The following is a 17,906-nucleotide window of genomic DNA, read 5'->3' as shown; positions in this document are numbered from 1 at the left end:
GAAAAAAACAAAAAGAAAACTTAACCTTGACTGGGCATAGTGATGCACACCTTTAACCGTAGTTTTGGGAGGTAGAGGCAAGCAAATCTCTGAGAGTCAACGCCAACCTGGTCTATATAGTGAGGTCCAGGACAGCCAGAGCTACTGCATAAAGAAACCTTGTCTTGAAAAACAAAGAGCAACTACAAAAATCCCGGAACACCCAACTGGCTCCCCAACAGCATAGGAGCCAACACGAGGTGCTCACTCAATACCTATGTATCATGGTTGCTACTGTGTTGCCTGTGTGAGTATGTGCAAACATATGCCATGGTCATGAGGAGGTCATAAAAAAGCTAGTGGGGATTTAGGTCTCCTTCTCCTGTTTGGGTCCCAGGGATTGAACTCAGGTCTTTAGTTTGGCAGCAGTCATCCTGGCTAGCAGAGCCATCTCTCTGGCCTGCCTATTTTGTTTTATTGAGACAGGCTTTCATGTATCCTAGACTTTGAATTTTACATAGATGACAATGATCTTGATCTCCTGATCTTCTGGCCTCCACCTCCAAAGTTTGTGGATTACAGGCATGTGCCACCACATCTGGCTCCTGGTTGCTCTTGTAATTACTGTTAATTAAGGAATATTTGTGGCTTCTCTCTTCATTCTTTACTTTTTGATAGCTGTGCTATTATTGGGTGTGTAGTCCTTGGCTCATGGGGTGCTCCTCAAATGAAACCCTAATAACTATATTTCTTCAAGTTCATTGAGTTATAATTTACACACCTTACAATTTGCCCAGTGTAAATGCACGTTAATTTTTATAAGTGTACTCATAAAGTGGTTCACCCATCCCCTGATCCAGCCCCCTTAGATCTACTGACAATCCAATATTCACTTCACCTCAGTCCCAGGTCTCCATGAGCCTGCTTTTTATCTTTTTTTATAGCTTTTTCTTTTTCACTTTCTTTTTATTTATTTATTTTTTCTTTTTATTTTTTTGAGACAGAGTTTTTCTATGTTGTAGCCTTGGCTGTCCTGGAACTCACTCTATAGACCATGTTGGCCTCAAACTCAAGAGGTCCACATACTTCTGCCTCCCGAGTGCTGGGATTAAAGACTGTGCTACCACACCTGGCTGCCTCTTAATTTTCTAAGTCATAAAATGAGATAACAACATACTGTTGTTAAGGTTTACAGATGCTTTTGGAGGAGCTGGGGATGTGGTCCAAGGGCAGAGTGAATGCTGGCCTAGTATGCTCAAGGCCCTGGACTCTACCTCCAGCACTGCAAAAGGACTCCTTTTATGGAGTCATGGTAGCTATAGCATAATTTATCCATCCTGGTAGCAATAGGTTAATCATATAAATTTCAGAGTCTTAAAAAAATTTATGTGTGTATGTGTGTGTGCTCCGTAAGAACAGAGGAACTATCTCTCCTGACCCTAATTTTTTTTTAATTGAAAATGTAGGAAAAGAAGAGTGGGAAGAGAAAGATTCTTTTATCAAACATCACACCCATTGAAAATGTTGTTTCAAATGTCTTTGGTATATGCAGAGAATTTGCAGCCGTTCCCCCATTCACCTTGGAAGCATTTATGTTGGGCACTGGAGAAATGGCCCAACAGAAATGCCCTTGTTCTTGCAGAGGATGTGGGTTCAGTGCTTAGCATCCATACAGATGTTTATAACCATCATCTATATACTTGAGTTCCAGGAAATCTGACCCCTCCTTCTGGTGTCTGAGGCAGCTAGGCTTACGTGTGGTGCACACACTTAATGTGCAGCCATACACAAACATTTAGATTAAATGAGAAGTTGGGTTTGCCCAGGCCTTTAATCCTAGCATTTGGGAGGCAGAGCCATGCAGATCTCTGAGTTTGAAGCCAGCTAAAGCTAGTTCCAGAACAGCCAGGGCTACACAGAGAAACCATGCGTAGAAGTTGTATGCCCTCAAACTTCAAGAAGACAAAATTTAATATAGACAACATAAAACAGTTTTAGCAAAACCCCCAAGATTATTCACCTTGGGCCAGTGAGAGGACTCCATAGTGGGTTTTCACCCACTTGCCTCAAGGCCTGATGACCCAGTTTTCTACTCAGACTCAAATATGGTAGAAGGAGAAAACTGACTCCTGCAAGTTGTCTTCTGACCTCCACACACGTGCCATGACATGTATACACCCCCCACATGGAACATACACACAAGTAAATAAATATAAACATTACTAAGGAGGTTGCAGAGACGGTTTAGTGATTAAGAGCACCTGCCGATCTTTCAAGGACCCAGGTTTGATTCCCAGTACCGACTTGGTGGTTCATAACCACCCTTAACTCCACTTCCAGGGGACCTGATGTCATCCTGTGACCTCTGGTGGCATTAAGCTTTCACGTGGTGTACTGACATATAGGTAGCTAAAACATTCACACATAAAACAAAATGAATAAATGTATAATTATTAAAAAGAAATTCATCCCTTGTTGCCACCGCCACCTCTAAGTCCTGTCTAGGTTTTTTGATCGGGAGTGTTCACACAGAGCAGATGGAACGGTTCAGGGTGTCTCTTGTCGGGCTCATTCACGAAGCGCAGGCTCTACTGCTTCATTTCCTCTCATTGCGGAACACGCTGGCTACACCATATTTTATTCAGCAACCATATCCAGCATCTGCTCATCTCCACCTTGGCGTGTTAAATACCGCAGCGTGTCGTTATCTAACCCACCACCATACATACAGAAGCCACTGCTATTGACATTAAAAACCAAACCAAGCCCCGATGTGGGGCAGAAAACAACCCTGACCATGTCTGAAGAGGTGATGTGTGTATGTCTCTTCTGTCGTGTGAGGACCCGACAGTCCAGATCAACAAATGGGGTGATGGACACTGTGTTCTCACTTTCCTGATGAGACAGGGGAGTGAAGGAAACCCCCGAACCCCAGGAGGTTGGGCTGGAGTTAAGAAGGTGGGTTTCTGGGTCAGCTGGGTCAGCCCGTTTGATGACTCTGCCACTTGTTGCTGCATGTGCTTGGAAGAGACACTTAAAATCTCTGAGCCTTTGCTGAGTAATGTTTCACACAGTGGTTTGTAAAGTGCTTATTACACCTGATGCAAACCAGTTTTGTAGAGCTTTTTTGCTCACCCTGGATTCTATAGGAGCTTGGGGAAAGCTAAGATGTGTCCGTTCCTGGACTCTCCCATCTCTGGATATCTGTATTAAGTTAGGTGGAGTCAGGACCCAGGCCTGGGCAGTTTTCTTCAAGGCTCCCAGGAGAGTGTGCACCCTTCGCGTTAGATCCCAGATTTTAGGTGTTTTGGCCAGCATGCCTTGGTTCCCAAGTGGGACCAAGCCTGAGAGCTCATAGGAAAGACTCTAATAAGGGCTAGTGCTAGGAGAACCGGGGCACCAGTACTCAGCTGCCTAGTCTTGCGGGGAGACATCAGGAGTTGAGAGGGTGAGGGATTCCACTGCTATGGAATTTAGAACAGGGCCCTCCCTGACCTTAGGAAATCCCACGGAAAGGGAAAGTAGGCAGCCTCTCTTTCTAATCAATAGACAAAAGGTCCTGGAGCTGCCACAGGAATGCTCCCTGGGGTGGCAGCCAGTGCCAGTTAGCATCCCTGTATTTAGGTAGTGAGGTACTGTGTCTGCCTGTGGCTAAAAGCCAGGGCACTATAGTCCTGACTTGCTATGGTGGAAGCCAAAGGGTTTCTCCTTAGCCCCAATCCCCACTCCCTTTTAAAGTCAGCTAGGCCAAAAGAGACCATTAGATCCTCTGAAGCTGGAGTTAATGGCAATTGTGAGCTGCCTGACATGGGTGCTGGGATTTGAACTGCATCCTCTGGAAGACCAACAAGTGCTGCTAACCACTGAGCCATCTCCCCACCCTATTTCCCCCTCTCCCCCTTTTCGTTTTTGAGGTGACCAAATAAGTTGCCCTGTATGATAGGGTCTGAAAGCACAAAATGCAGCGAAGTAGGTACCTGCGGCCGACCCCGCCAAGGTATGCCCCTAAGAGAACAAGCCACACACAACAGAGTTAGTGTAAGGGGTTTATTGGAGAACGGGGAGAGTAAATGATTTCAAACTGGCTTTTCTTTTCCTTGGTTTTGACATGAAGGGAAAGGGAGATGCTCTGAACTGAAGGAACAGGAGCCACTGCTGGGCACGAGACCTCTGTAGACCCACAGGCTATCCTTACTTTAATTCTGGTACAATAGCCACGTCTTCTGTGTTCCTGCCTGGCTCTTCTGTGCTGCATCAGGGACCCTGGCTGTGCTAGACATGCAGTGGGTGGGCCTTGGAACTGCCCCCGCACCAAGATGTAGAGTATTAACCTGGCTGCTGACTGACTCGAGATGCCCTATTTGTGAGACTGATGGCAGTCTTCACCCTGATCGTGATCAGCACTCACTGGTATTTACTGTGGAACTTGAAACACATTAGCTCAGGTAGAAACTGGGCAGGTGTCCACAGTCAGCATTAATGACCTCACACATCTGGGGACAGACTGGGTGATGATGGATTGCCCTTTGTCCCGTTTACTCCCAGAAGTGAGAGCGGAATGAGCATGAGCAAATTCCTTTTCCTCTCCGAGTGACCAGATTGTAGTTCTTGTCCATGGCTCCTCGGCCACATGCCCCAGATGTGGACAGACTGAAGGACTGTCCTTGCCCTGTTTTTCGAGCTATGATGGTATCTTCTGCTGAGTGTGGTTGTTTTGTAAGAATGTAGTACTTTCTAGTTTTGTGGACATCCATTAATGGAGGATGTCCCAGCATTACCCAATGCCATCTAAGAAAGCGAGGGACCCGGGGAGATGTTTTCTGGCCGGTGACTTCTGAAGCAGAGACTGTCTACTCCAGGGAAACGTCTCAGCTTCCATATTCAGTGTTTGAGCTGTAGTTTGGGGTACACAGTGGCAGTGTGGCCCCCAGGAGCTCAGAAGCCTCCCTGATCATACGTTTGTAACTTTGAAGTAAAACTAAACCCCAAGGTCTTGGCATTAGCTGTGGAACTTCTCTGGGGGGAGACCTGTCCCTTGGGTCCCACCGTGGTCAGCTGCCTTTGGTGACTGGTGACTCCCTGGTCCTCAGGCCCCGGCATTTTCTGCAATGTTTGGAGGCTTCTGCAAGAGTTTTGTTTCTACCCACTCACATTCCAGTCACAGCCACCACAGTGGAAGAAGAAATGGGATCCTTCAAAGGAGACCAACCCTGGCACGATGGCAATGACAGGAAAAGAATGTTGCTGAGACTCAGTCACCCGCTGCCACCAGAGTCCTTCATCGGCTTGGGCTTTATTTGTCTGCATTTAAGTTGTCTCTTTCAGGTTTTCTGCTTTTAACCACCGCTTCTTCCAAGTGGGCTAGAAGATGGGTGCAGATTAATGCAGACGTTAGACACGTCTAGAAAGACATTGCCAAGCACGGGGCCTGCTATAGATAGAGGCGTGAAGTACAGTCAGGAGCAAGAGATCTCAGACTGTCTGGGTCCAACCCCAAGCCTTGATAAGTTACTATCTGCCTAAATTTCCCCATGGATAAAAAGATGTGGCAGTCAGTGGTGGCACACACTTTAGTCCCAGCACTTGGGAGAAGGAGACTTCTACAGAGGCCAGCCTGGTCTACAGAGTGAGCTTCAGAACAACCCACTTCCCTTCAGCCTCCCCCCATTCCCCCCTAAAAAAGGCCACATACAGTTCTGGGTCTGTGTGTTTAGTATTTGTAAAGTGCTTAAAATGGAGTCTGGAACAATAATATTCTACATATACTTAAAATGTGGGTAAAATAGTTGACAAAGGGTAACTTAAACTATTAGTTCAGATTATAGGAAGGGTTGTTTTTAAGGGTCTTGATGTGCAAGCCAGGGTAGCCTCAGACTCTGCAGTAATGGAGCACCCCCAGTTAGAGACTATTGCTGAGCTGACAGAGGTGACTGCTGTGGCGGGCTTCGGGTAGAGGTGCTCAGGGGTCTCAGTTCCCCGGTGGACCATGCAGCAGGTAGCAGCCCCTAAAGGAAAGGTGTTGTGCTGGGTGAGATTGACTTCAGTCCCTCACTGGCTTTCTTTATTCAACACCTTCTCATGGAAATGAACACACACCCAGTTCCATGTGCCGGTCTCGGTGTTCTCGGATCTCTGCATGGCTGAGCCGGGCTGGAAGGCAACTTACAGAACCTTCCTGGAGCTGGAGAGTCCCTTCACTTTCCTGTAATTATGTCTCAGCCCAGAGCATCTGGTTTTACTGAAAGATAATGATCCTTAACCAGCCACCTGGAAATTCAGGCTGGGGCTCTCTGCCATGCTGTCACCTCTCCAGGAATGAGGCCGAGCCACCATTAAGAAGTGCCTTGAGCAGGTTACATGCCTTGCACCAAGTTATTTACAAAGCCATTTTCACTCTTCTTAGCCACCACCCTCGGCAAGTCCAGTCATGCTTCTGCTGATTTTGACTGCTAAGATTTGTCCTGGCTGTGTAAAGGAATGAGGCCAGTTCCCCATTCCCTGCCTGTGACAAGCCCCCAAAGACGACCCACTTGTGTTGTTGGGAAAATTTCTTTAAAAGCATCTTTGAAGGTTCCTAATTTGGACTTTAGAAATGGTATCTGGGAACTACTAGGGAGATGGTTCAGTCAGTTAAGTGTTTGTCTGATGAGGTGGGGGACCTGTAATCTCAGTATGGGGAGGTAGAAACACTACATGGAGTCCTGATCAGCCAGCCTGGCTGGCTTGTTGAGTTCCAGGCAATGAGAGATTCTTGTCTTACAAAACAAGGTGGACAATATCTGAAGAACTATGCCGAAGTTGATTGCTTGCGCGCTCTCTCTCTCTCTCTCTCTCTCCCCATACATGCTTATATGTCCCATAATAAAGAATAGCTGAAGTTCATATAGATCCTTCTGCAAAGATCCATTTGACTGATCCATTAGATCCATTTGATTCCAAAGAAGCATATTTTACCAGTGGGATTGATGGTGGGATTGATGGTGGTATCGGTACCTGCCCTCACGATGGAAGCATTCATGTCATTTTCTTGGCAAGTGCTGGACTTTTGATTTCAGACATGTTTACAAGGGCGACCCCTGGTGGAAGAAATGAACACTGCAAGGCAGGCGTCTTCCCCAGGTCTAAAGTGGAGAATGTAGAGGTGTGTAAAGTAGACACAGGGAGAGGAATTTTCATAAGAGAATGCTTGGGGAAAAAATGGGAATTCCATTTTGAGTAGTGATGGACACTGTTTGAAAAGGAGGAAAGTAAGCTAATTTCTGAGTTTTATTGTGATCCTTTTTTTTCAACCTTGGTTACTTTTCTCTGTGTGTACACATACGTGTCCCGTGGTATGCCTTTGGCGGTCTGAGGACAGCTCACCGAAGTCAGTTCTCTTGTCATGTGACTAGCTCTTTCACTGTGGGGAGTTTTAGCTATTAATCTCAGGTTGTCAGGTTTGGCTGTAAGCACCCATACCTGTGAGCCATTTTAGTGACCCTTGTTTTTTTTTTTTTTTTTTTTTTGAGGCAGTCTGAAATTTGCTGTTTAGTCAAGAAAGACTTGAAACAGAGTGGTGTATGCCTATAATCCCAGCACTCAGGAGGTCAGCCTGGGGGGACACATAGTAAATCTCTGTCTTCAACAAAACAAAAAATAATTGTCCAGAGATCTTACTGCAGCCTCTGACCCTTGAATTCTTTAGGTGTCCATATCTAAGCTCTATTTTTGTTTCTTTTTCTTTTTTTTTCTTTTTTGTTTTTTAGTTTTTATTCTTCTGAGAGACGGTTTCACTGTGTAGCCCCGACTGTCCTGAAACTCACTCTGTAGACCAGTCTGGCCTTGAACCCACAAAGATCTGCTGATGTGTGCCACAACTGCCCAGCTTCTGTTTTCTTTTTAAGATTTACTTATTTTTATTGCATGTGTTTTATGTGCATGCAAGTGTAACGTGTTCATGCAGTGCCTGTGGAGACCTAAGAGGACATCAGACTTCCTGGAACTGGAGTTACTGGCAGTTGTGAGCCACTGTAATGCTCCTAGAACTGAACTTGGATCTTCTGGGAAAGTTTTGAGGCAGGGTGTCTTGTCTCTGCAGACTTGGCTGTGAGCTGGAGGCCAGCTGGCCCATGAGCTTTTGGGTGTTCTCCCATCTTGATATAGGAGTCCTGAGCTACATGTGCAGACTGCTGTGTCCTGCTCTTTACATGGGTTCTGGGGGTCTAAACTCTGTCATCAGGCTGAGCTGCAAGTTCAGTCTAGCCTTGTGGTCGGTTTTCATTTTGAGTTACCTCTCTTGCTTTCACTCTGAAAATGATACTATTTTTACTGACTTAACTAGATGAGGAAAAACACTCAAACCAGATTCCAGAGATCACTTGCCCTGTATGTAGGAAGATATTGATGATGATGAAGACGCCCCTGGGTATGGGTGTTCATCATCAGCTTATGGTTTATAGAGCCGGTGCATGTTCTGTATGATTTGGTGGGGGGGGGGGGTGGGTAAAGTTCACTTTTTGAAGAAGAAGTGTCCTTATCTGTGATCTAGTTGTCCAATATCCTAATTGCTGTGATCTCTGTCCTGCAGTGAGATTTGAAGGGTGCACTGGTCGGCCAAGGACAGCTTACTTTTCTGAGGACTCCAAATTCAAAGTGGCTCCCGACGGTGCCATCACGCTCAAGCGACCTCTAAACCTTCATAAACTGGAGACGAGTTTTCTTGTCCATGCCTGGGATTCTACTCACAAGAAGTTTACTGCAAAAGTGATACTGAAGTCTGTGAGGCACCACCAACACCGCCACCACCACCATGTAGGTTGCGCAATTTCTTGGATGTGTGTATATTTTTCAGATTGCTGTTGACCTGGGTCCTCTAACCTTGGTATTGGGATCTTGTGAGGCAAGATAATTTTGTGGGAAGACCCTATGGGGTGCTAAGTGGCCTCCTTGGCTCCAGGAACACCTGTCAGTTACCACAGCCAAAACTACCTCCATCGGGGTAAGGGTAAGGGTGGGAGTGACAAAAATATCCCCAGTTGAGATTGGGTTTAGGGGTTGCTGTTGAGTTATAGGGATCTGGTAGTGTAGGATAAGGAAGACACTGGCCCTGCTTGGCCTTGTTAGCCCACCATTGCTCTCTCTAATCTCTGATCCCAGTAATCAGAGAGGAGTCATTTAACCCGTGTAGACTGAGTGAATTAACACACACAAAACACTAAGAACATATGTATACACTTGATATTCACAAGGAGCCCCCTCTTCCTTTGTGAATAGCAAAATCTGGATGCTTAAGTCCCTTATAAATGGGTGTAGATATCCACACACAACCGGAACACTCTCAGGTTAGTGCACCTCTACATAAGATAATGCCTGATCATGTGTCATGTATCACTCATGTGACAGTTGTTATAGTTATACTCTTATCATTTAGAGATAACAATGAGGGGGAAAATCTGTATATATTCAGCACAGACAGAATTTTTATAGTTATTTTGTTTTTTTGGGTTTTTTTTTTTTTGTTTTTGAGGTAGGATTTTGCTATAAAAATAGCCCAGGCTGGCTTTATTTTCCTCCTGCCTCAGCCTCTTGAGATCTGGGTTTACAGGTGTGTACTAACATGTTTGATATGGGTTTCTTCCTTTTGCTTTTCTCTTTTTTAGCTCATGATAGCCTCGAGCTCACTGTATAGCAGATGACTTCTAACCTTTCATCTCCCATGTGACAGCATTACAGGCTCATTTTGTGATATAGACAAGTATTCTGCCAACTGAGCTATCTCCTCAGTTCTATAGACCTTTAACAAAATCATTAAAAAGCCAGGTGGTGGTGGTACACGCCTTTAATCTCAGCTCTTGGAAGGCAAAAGCAGGCAGATTTCTGTTTGAGGCCCATTTGATCTACAGAGCTAGTTCCAGGAGAGCCAGGGCTACTCAGAGTCTCAAAAGATTATAACCTCTTTCTGGGCAGAAGTGGTAGAGAGATCTCTGTGAGTTCGAGGCAAGCCTGGTCTACAGAGCAAATTTTAGGAAGACTACAAAGCTACAAAGAAACCCTGTCTTGAAAAACAAAAACCAAACAAATCTTTTAAAATCTTTTCCTGACCCTCTTTTTGTTTCATTTGAAAAATGGTTTTGTATAGCCGAGGTTGTCCCCAAACTTGATGCGTAGCCCAGGGTGACTTTAAACTCACAACCAATCCTATCTCTGCCTCCCATGTGTGGTATTGTAGGTATGCACCACCATATCTGACCATGAAAAAAAAATCATTTCTATCTGTACTTGGTTGAACACAGATGTGAACTCGAGATGGAGGGACAGTTGGGTGAGTTAGAGTCATCAAATACTAGCTGATGTCATTGTTGTCCTGAGGCAGAATGAATAAGATTAATAAGGTTGGCTTACTTAGCAAGGAGAGGAAGACCAGTAGAAAGTCTTTGCCCCTCTGTAGAGCTGGAGAGACAGACAACTCAGCAGGGAAGGATGTTTACTGCTCTTGCAGAGGACATGGGTTTGATTCGCAACACCCTTATCAGGTACCCTAGAACACTGCCCTTTTCTGCCCTCCATGGGTGCCTGCATGCCCACGGTGCACATAAATTCATGCAAACAAATAATAAACAAACTGTTTTAAGCCTTCTTTCTGCTGTCACTGGCATCAGATCCCTCCCCAGGTGTTTGCAATGCCTGCCACGAGGGCCCAACAACCAGCAAACATTGAAGTGGCTGATGCACAGACAATTTGCTATTTAGATTCTGGTCATGAATGTCCCTGGAGGTTGTTACCAGAAGCCAAATGCCTTTGCCTGCCTTAAATGTTCTCTTGGTATTTCCTATGGATCTCTCCAGGGGACTTTCTAGCTGTATCTCGCTTCCTGCCTCAGAAGTGTGGATTGTGCCATATCCATTGAGTGCCAAAGCCTTTAAGGTTGATTCCTGTTCTGTTCCCTGAAGACTCTTGAGGTTCATGGAATTTAATAACCCTCTAATCTAGTATTTCTCTTTGATGCAATTAAAGAACGAAAGAACTTAGTTCAATTACATTAGCCATGGCTTCCTGACTCCAGTTGGCCGCTCATGTATGCAAGTTCAGCACAATAAATGTGTATCCCCGGCTTCCCACCACCCCAGGCAGTTGACTGTGGTAGCCTTCTAAGACCAAGAACAGTTTGGGGCTTGTTTTTCCTCTAGTGCCTCCCCCACCCCCGCCCCCATACACCTTTGCCTTTGCTGACTTTACTCTGTCTTCATTTCTGCTGTATCAGGATTTGGTTCAAGTATACATTATAGAAACCCCCAAGCTGGGTGTGGTGGTGCACACCTTTGTGGTTTCTTTATTTATTTTGTTGTTGTTGCTGTTCTTTTGAGACAGGTTTTCTCTGTCTAGCTCTTGCTGTCCTAAAACTCACTTTGTAGACCAAGCTGGCCTCAAACTCACAGAATTCACTCAAGCTTGTGGCCCTCCTGCCTCAGACTCCCAAATACTGAGACTACAAGTGTGCGCTATAGCTTCCCTATTTTATAGACAGGGTCTCATTATAGCCCGTGTGGGCTTGAACTCCTGATCCCCCTTTCGGGTGTTGTGATTATAAGTGTGCACCACTAGCACCACACGTGGCTTGCTAGATTCTTATGGCTTTTCATGTTGGCTGCTGGAATGAGTGCCAGTCATCCCATTTTGCCAGGGAGGTAGAGGATATGGAGGTGTGTGAGACAGGAACTTGATATGAAGACCAGGCTGGCCTTGAGCTCACATATATCTGCTTGCCTCTGCCTCCCCAACCTTGCATATAAAGGAGTGCGTGCAGCACAATGTCCAGCATCCATTCTTAAGTGTGAAATGAGGGAGAAAGAGGAATGTTTTATATAGCTTAATTGTCTACCTTCTAAGAATTTTTTATGGGATTCTCAAGCACTATTCCTACTTTTATTAACCACATCTAGCTGTTAAAATGTCGTTTTGTAAACAAAAACCAAAAAGGTGGTGTTGGTGTGCATGTGTGTAGAGAGAGGTCCTGTTGCGTGAGGTCCTTCCGCTCCTCCAGCCAAAATCCAAACTGGTGTGGGATTGTTTGTGACTTATGCCTTCAAGGTCAGAGGTCAGTCTTTCTCAATTTTTTAATTTTTTTTTTTTTAAGTTTTTTCCGAGACAGGGTTTCTCTGTAGCTTTGGAGCCTGTCCTGGCACTAGCTCTTGTAGACCAGGCTGGCCTCGAACTCACAGAGATCCACCTGCCTCTGCCTCCCGAGTGCTGGGATTAAAGGCGTGCGCCACCACCGCCCGGCCCTCAATTTTTTAATTAATTAAGTAATTAAATACTTATTTAATTTATTTATTTATTTTGAGGTCATACGTTGCAGCCCTGGCTGGTCTAGAACTCATGGTGATCCAACTGCCTTTGCCTCCCAAGTGTTGGGATTAAAGATGTGTGCCAGCATGCCCAGAACCCACCATGGTTTTTGAGACTGGGTCTTTCCAGCTAGACTGGGATCTACCTGTCACTGTCTCCCCAGTGCTGAGCTTACAGTTGTGTGCCACTGTGTCCATGCCCACACAGCAAGCACCTTACTCACCGAGCCCTCCTTCCAGGCCCAGGCACTATTTATTTATTGATGAGACTCAAACCCAGCCAGTTATGTCCCGAGCTCCCAAATGTAACCTATGTACATATGTATTTCTGGACACAAAACTGAGGTATATGTTAGAGAAAAAGAGAACTAAAATTTTAAAGATTTGTTTATTTTTATTGTATATGCATTGCTGTTTTTCCTGCATATATTATGCGTGTGCCACATGTATGCCTGCTACCTGTGGAGGCTGGAAAGGGGCATGGGATCCCCTGGAGCTGAAGTTACAGATGGTTTTAAGTTTCTGTATGGGTGCTGGGAAATGAACCCATATCCTCTGCAAGAGCAGTAAGTGCTCTTAACAACTGAGCCATCTCTCTAGCCTCTAAGTTCTGGATTTAATAAGAAAAGAAAACTCTGGGTGTAAGGATAATCCTAATGCTTGGGAGTCTGAGGCAGAAGGATTGCGTGACTGTAATGCCAGCCAGGACTGTATTGCAGACCCTGTCTCAAAAGACAAAGAACCAAACATGCTGCTGGCTCGTGATTTAATCCCAACACTTAGAATTCTAAGACAGGTGTGCTGTGAGTTTGAGGACACCCTGAACTACATAGTGAATTCTAGACCAACCTGGGCTACAGAGTAAAACTCTGTCTCAAAAAAGCAAAACTAGCCAGGCGGTAGTGGTACACACCTTTAGTCCCAGCACTCAGGAAGCAGAGGCATGCCCTTCTCTGTGAGTTTGAGGCCAGCCTGGTCTACAAGTAAGTTCCAAAGCTATTATAGAAAGAAGCACTATCTCAAAAAACAAAGAAAAAAAACCCAACCAAAAAAAACTAATCAAGCAAAAGACTAAAACCAACAAAACATAACAACCAAAAGACCCTCGGTCTTGGAGTGGTGACACAGACTTGAAATCTCAGGCTGAGACGGGAGAATTGTGAGTTTGGGTGAGTCTCAGCCACACAACAGGAGACTTTGTCTCTCACACAAAACACATGTGGAAGTGAAGGCTTAGAAGGTACCACACTTGCTTTGTAAGCATGAGGACCTAAGTGTGAATTCCCAAAACCCACACAATGCCAGGGGAACTTAGTGTGGGTCTCTAGATCCAGGAAAGTGACACTCGGGGCAGCCAGCCTGACGCTCACAGTGACAAACAACCCAGAGACTGGGGTTCTCCTGATTAGCACACCTGCTGTGAAATCGCAATATGTAAGCACACGCGAATCTAACGTTCTACTTCTTCCTCTTTGCCCGGCTGGGTTTTCGTGTTCGGGATGTTTGGGCACAATTCCCTTTGCTCTCACACCGGTCTCTATAAACACCATGCAGCTCTGCAGGGCAGGACCTTTTCACCCACCAGTGGTTTGTGTTCATTTACCCATGTCTAGTTGTTCACTGTGGCCGTGTCAGATGGCCATTTGGAGGCTTAAGGTGTACTGTTGATGGACAGCTTATTGTATATTCCCTGTCCTGGAGTTAAATTCCCCTCAAATATTATGTTAGTGTTTTCCAACTGTCCACATCTGCATTTACTGAGAACTTGCTATGTTTCAGGCACTGTTCTAGATACTTTATATGTAAGCAAGTATCATTTAGTCCTTCTAAGAACTCTAGGACCTTGACACAAAATATCATACTCTCAATTTTAGCCAGATGTGCCACATACCTTTAATCCCAACATTTGGAAAGTAGAGATAGGTGGATTTCTATGAATTAAAGGTCAGCCTGGTTTACATAGTGATTTTCAGGTCAGTCAGGGCTACAATGTGAGACTCTATCTCTACAAAACAAAGCAAATAGTCATTGGGACAGTTTACACAGAAGTTATGTGATCTCCTCTGGAAACAGATGGGAAGATGAGAATTAAGCGCGAGGTAGCCAGTCCCAGAGCCAGGACTTAGACCATGCTGGCTTTCTTTTGTAGGTGATAGATACAGGGATGGCAAGGGCAGAGTGTGTCAGGTGTGTGTGTGTGTGTGTGTGTGTGTGTGTGTGTGTGTGGCAGGTATGTGGGATTGGGTTGCAGAATACATGGTCACATTTTATGTCTGTCTTTCATGTTTTGAATCCGGGGGGCTGAAAATGTAGCTCAATTGATAGAGCCTGGCTTAGCATGCATGAAGCCCTGCTTCTATGCCCCACCGTCACTCAAGCAGCATGGTGGAACATGTCTGTCATCCTGTGACAGAGGGAGGAGCTCAAGTTCAAGATCATCCTTGGCTATACAATTTGAAGCCAGATTGGGCTTCATGAGATTGTTTCTAAAGAGACCCAAACCAAACAGCAAACAAGTAAACAGGAAATAGGGCTAGATTAGAATTTGGTAGGTGGTCTGTGTTGCTAAATGAGTATCTCCTTGTGAAAGAAGAGGGTGAAATCTTCCAGAAACTTTGTTACCACGAATCACTCCAGAGCACTTAAACAATTTAGGAGGCATCTTCCTTTTATCTTTAGCTCTTATTTCCCTGAGTGTGCATGAAGTTATCTTTATTGTGCATTGGAACTGTTCAATACGAGTCTCCAGGTTATTTTTGTTTCCCATCCAGCAGCTTCTGTTAGAACAAATGGGACCCTTATAGGGCACAATAAGATTAACACATTTGTATCGATCTCAAAGTAGTTCTTAGTAGCAATTCCCCAAACTTAAACAAGTTTGGTATTTAAACAAGATTGATAAACTCCACTTTAGAGAACTATATCGCTAGGAACAAAGAAAGGAAGTCCAGAACTCCCAAATATCCCCTCTGCATCACCTGAACCTATCAGCATAGTGTTGTTTAAAGGACATACATTATGTAAGTTTTGTCAAATGTTCGCACCCACAAATTGTGTTTTCACAATGGTTATTCAAATTCTGAGTATTAAGAATTTAAAGAGCTCAGCCTGGTGGTGGTGGCGGCAGCGTGCATGGCTTTAATCTCAGCACTTGGGAGGCAGAGGCAGTGGGATCTCTGAGCTTGAGGACAACCAGGGCTACATAGAGAAACCTTGCCTTGAAAAAACAACAACAACAACAGCCAGAATTTAAAGAGAATATAGCTTTGTTTATTGTGTAGCTGTGTTGGTCAGCATTCTGACACTATAACAAAATTCCTGGGACAATTAACAAAAAGAAAAAGGTTTTACTTGGGTTTTCGGTTCTGAAGGTTTGAGACCAAATGACGCTGTTTTTTTTAAAATATTTATTTATTTATTATGTATACAATATTCTGTCTGCATGTATGTCTACAGGCCAGAGGAGGGCACCAGACCCCATTACAGATGGTTGTGAGCCACCATGTGGTTGCCAGGAATTGAACTCAGGACCTTTAGAAGAGCAGGCAATGCTCTTAACCACTGAGCCATCTCTCCAGCCCCATGACGCTGTTATTTTGTCTTCTAGCAAGGACAACACATCAGACTGAGAGTGTATAGGAGAATAAACCACACTCATCTTATGATACATGAAGCAACGCAGAGACTGAGGTCTCACAGAATATTTCAAGGACATATCTCCTGTGATCTGAAGACCTCTCATTGGCCACTAAGTTAGGAACCAAGCTTCCAAGCATAGGGACCATTATGGGCAGTCTGTGTCCATACAATAGCGTTGTCAGGAGCTCTTCATTTTAGGTGGGACATATAATTTGCTATTGAGAATGAGTCATTGGTGGACTAGATGGAACTGTAGACCTTCTATCTTCTGAATTGCTTCATTTTGTTAATCTTCTTTCCTCTTAGGACCCTGCCTCTGGATCCGAGCCAGAAGTGCTCATGTTTCCCAGCTCTCACCAGGGTCCCAGAAGACAGAAACGAGACTGGGTCATCCCCCCCATCAGCTGCCCAGAAAATGAGAAGGGCCCATTTCCTAAAAAACTGGTTCAGGTAGGGGAAGGACTGAGAGAGAAGATGATGAAAGGACCCAGTGTCAAGATATTTCCTTGCCAATTCTGTCTCTTTTCTGGTTTTGTGCAGATCAAATCCAACAGGGACAAAGAAACCAAGGTTTTCTACAGCATCACTGGCCCAGGAGCTGACAGACCTCCTGTTGGTGTGTTTATCATTGAGAGAGAATCGGGCTGGCTGAAAGTGACGGAGCCTCTGGATAGAGAAAATATTGCCACTTACACTGTGAGTATTTCATAGATACTTGTTGACCATTAGGTAACAATTGCCAAGTTTTGGGGGCCATTCATGTTTTATCCCCGGGTTAGATTCCCGGAACGTGTGAGTAGCATCACTTATCCCTTGACATGTTGGTAAAGTGGACACAAGAGAACAATTTGGGATGGTACTTGTTTTGTTTTGTTCTTTTCCTTAGAGGAGAAAAGCAGGGGTTCCTCCTAGCCTACATGAGCATAGATAGAAGTTGTCAAAGTGGAGCTGGAGAGATGGCTCAATGGTTAAGAACATTTGTTGCTCTTATAATCTTGACTTCAGTTCCCAGCACTCACGTCAGGTGGCTCACAACCACCTGAAACTCCAGCTCCAGGCGCTCCATGTAATGCATGAAAGTGCATGTGAACACACACACACACACACACACACACAGAAGTGAAAAGGTGTCAACTTGTTCTTGGGGTTGGGGAGAAGCTTCTTACATAACAAAATACATTCTGATGGCAATAATAGGGAGGAAAATCCACGTCTGGGGCTTGGTTGCAATGTGAGCTTAGGTAACCTATAGATGCCATATGCAGAAAAATCTCAGGGAAACATTAGACTGTTGTAGCCAGTGGAAAATTACCCCAATTAAAGTGAATCTCTACGTGCTAAGTGAGTGTGTTCTCATCTATGAGTTCATCCAGCAGCAGCAGCAGCAGCAGCAGCACATTGTGTGGAGATCTCACAGTGGAAGGGGTGGAGGCTGATGAAGCCACTCTCACTGGACTCCCTTGCCCAGTTCCTCTTCCGGGCAGGGCTAAGTAACGCTCACTTGGCTCTTCTTGTAGCTCTTCTCCCATGCTGTGTCATCAAATGGGGAGGCAGTGGAGGATCCCATGGAGATTTTGGTCACAGTGACCGATCAGAATGACAACAAGCCAGAGTTCATCAAGGAGGTGTTTGAGGGAACTGTCCAAGAGGGCGCTCGTCCAGGTAAATCAATCACAGTGAACTGGGTACCCAGAAGGATGCTCCAGTTCTTTGGGATTAGAACCTGAAGTTCAGACGTGGTCTTTGAAAGCCACCGTGAGAGATGAGATGGGAGTGTGGGGGAAGCAGATATAACATTTGTAAGTAGAAACAATAAAAGAATAACCTTCTTAGGGCTTGGTGTTGCATTAATGCCAGTCCAGCTCCAGAGAATGCAACGCCCTCTTCTAGCCTTGGAGGGCATCTGCATGTATGTACAACACACACACACACACACACACACACACACACACACACACACACAC

At 45.0% G+C, this 17,906-nt stretch overlaps 1 protein-coding gene across 1 annotated transcript in view; it reads left to right on the top strand.

Moving 5' to 3' along the window:
* The window catches only part of Cdh1 (cadherin 1), a 71,186-nt gene that overhangs the window by 41,251 nt on the left and 12,029 nt on the right, over positions 1 to 17,906 (top strand). The window contains exons 3-6 of the mRNA XM_013353659.2: positions 8,546 to 8,769; positions 16,249 to 16,392; positions 16,483 to 16,638; positions 17,460 to 17,604. Coding sequence (XP_013209113.2) covers positions 8,546 to 8,769; positions 16,249 to 16,392; positions 16,483 to 16,638; positions 17,460 to 17,604 — 669 coding nt within the window. The remainder of the gene's footprint in view (positions 1 to 8,545; positions 8,770 to 16,248; positions 16,393 to 16,482; positions 16,639 to 17,459; positions 17,605 to 17,906) is intronic.

Source organism: Microtus ochrogaster, chromosome 4, assembly GCF_000317375.1.
Source record: "Microtus ochrogaster isolate Prairie Vole_2 chromosome 4, MicOch1.0, whole genome shotgun sequence".
Classification (NCBI taxonomy): Eukaryota; Metazoa; Chordata; class Mammalia; order Rodentia; family Cricetidae; genus Microtus; species Microtus ochrogaster.
The sequence above is the reverse complement of the archived record's forward strand: the minus strand, read 5'-3'. Positions and strand labels throughout refer to the sequence as shown.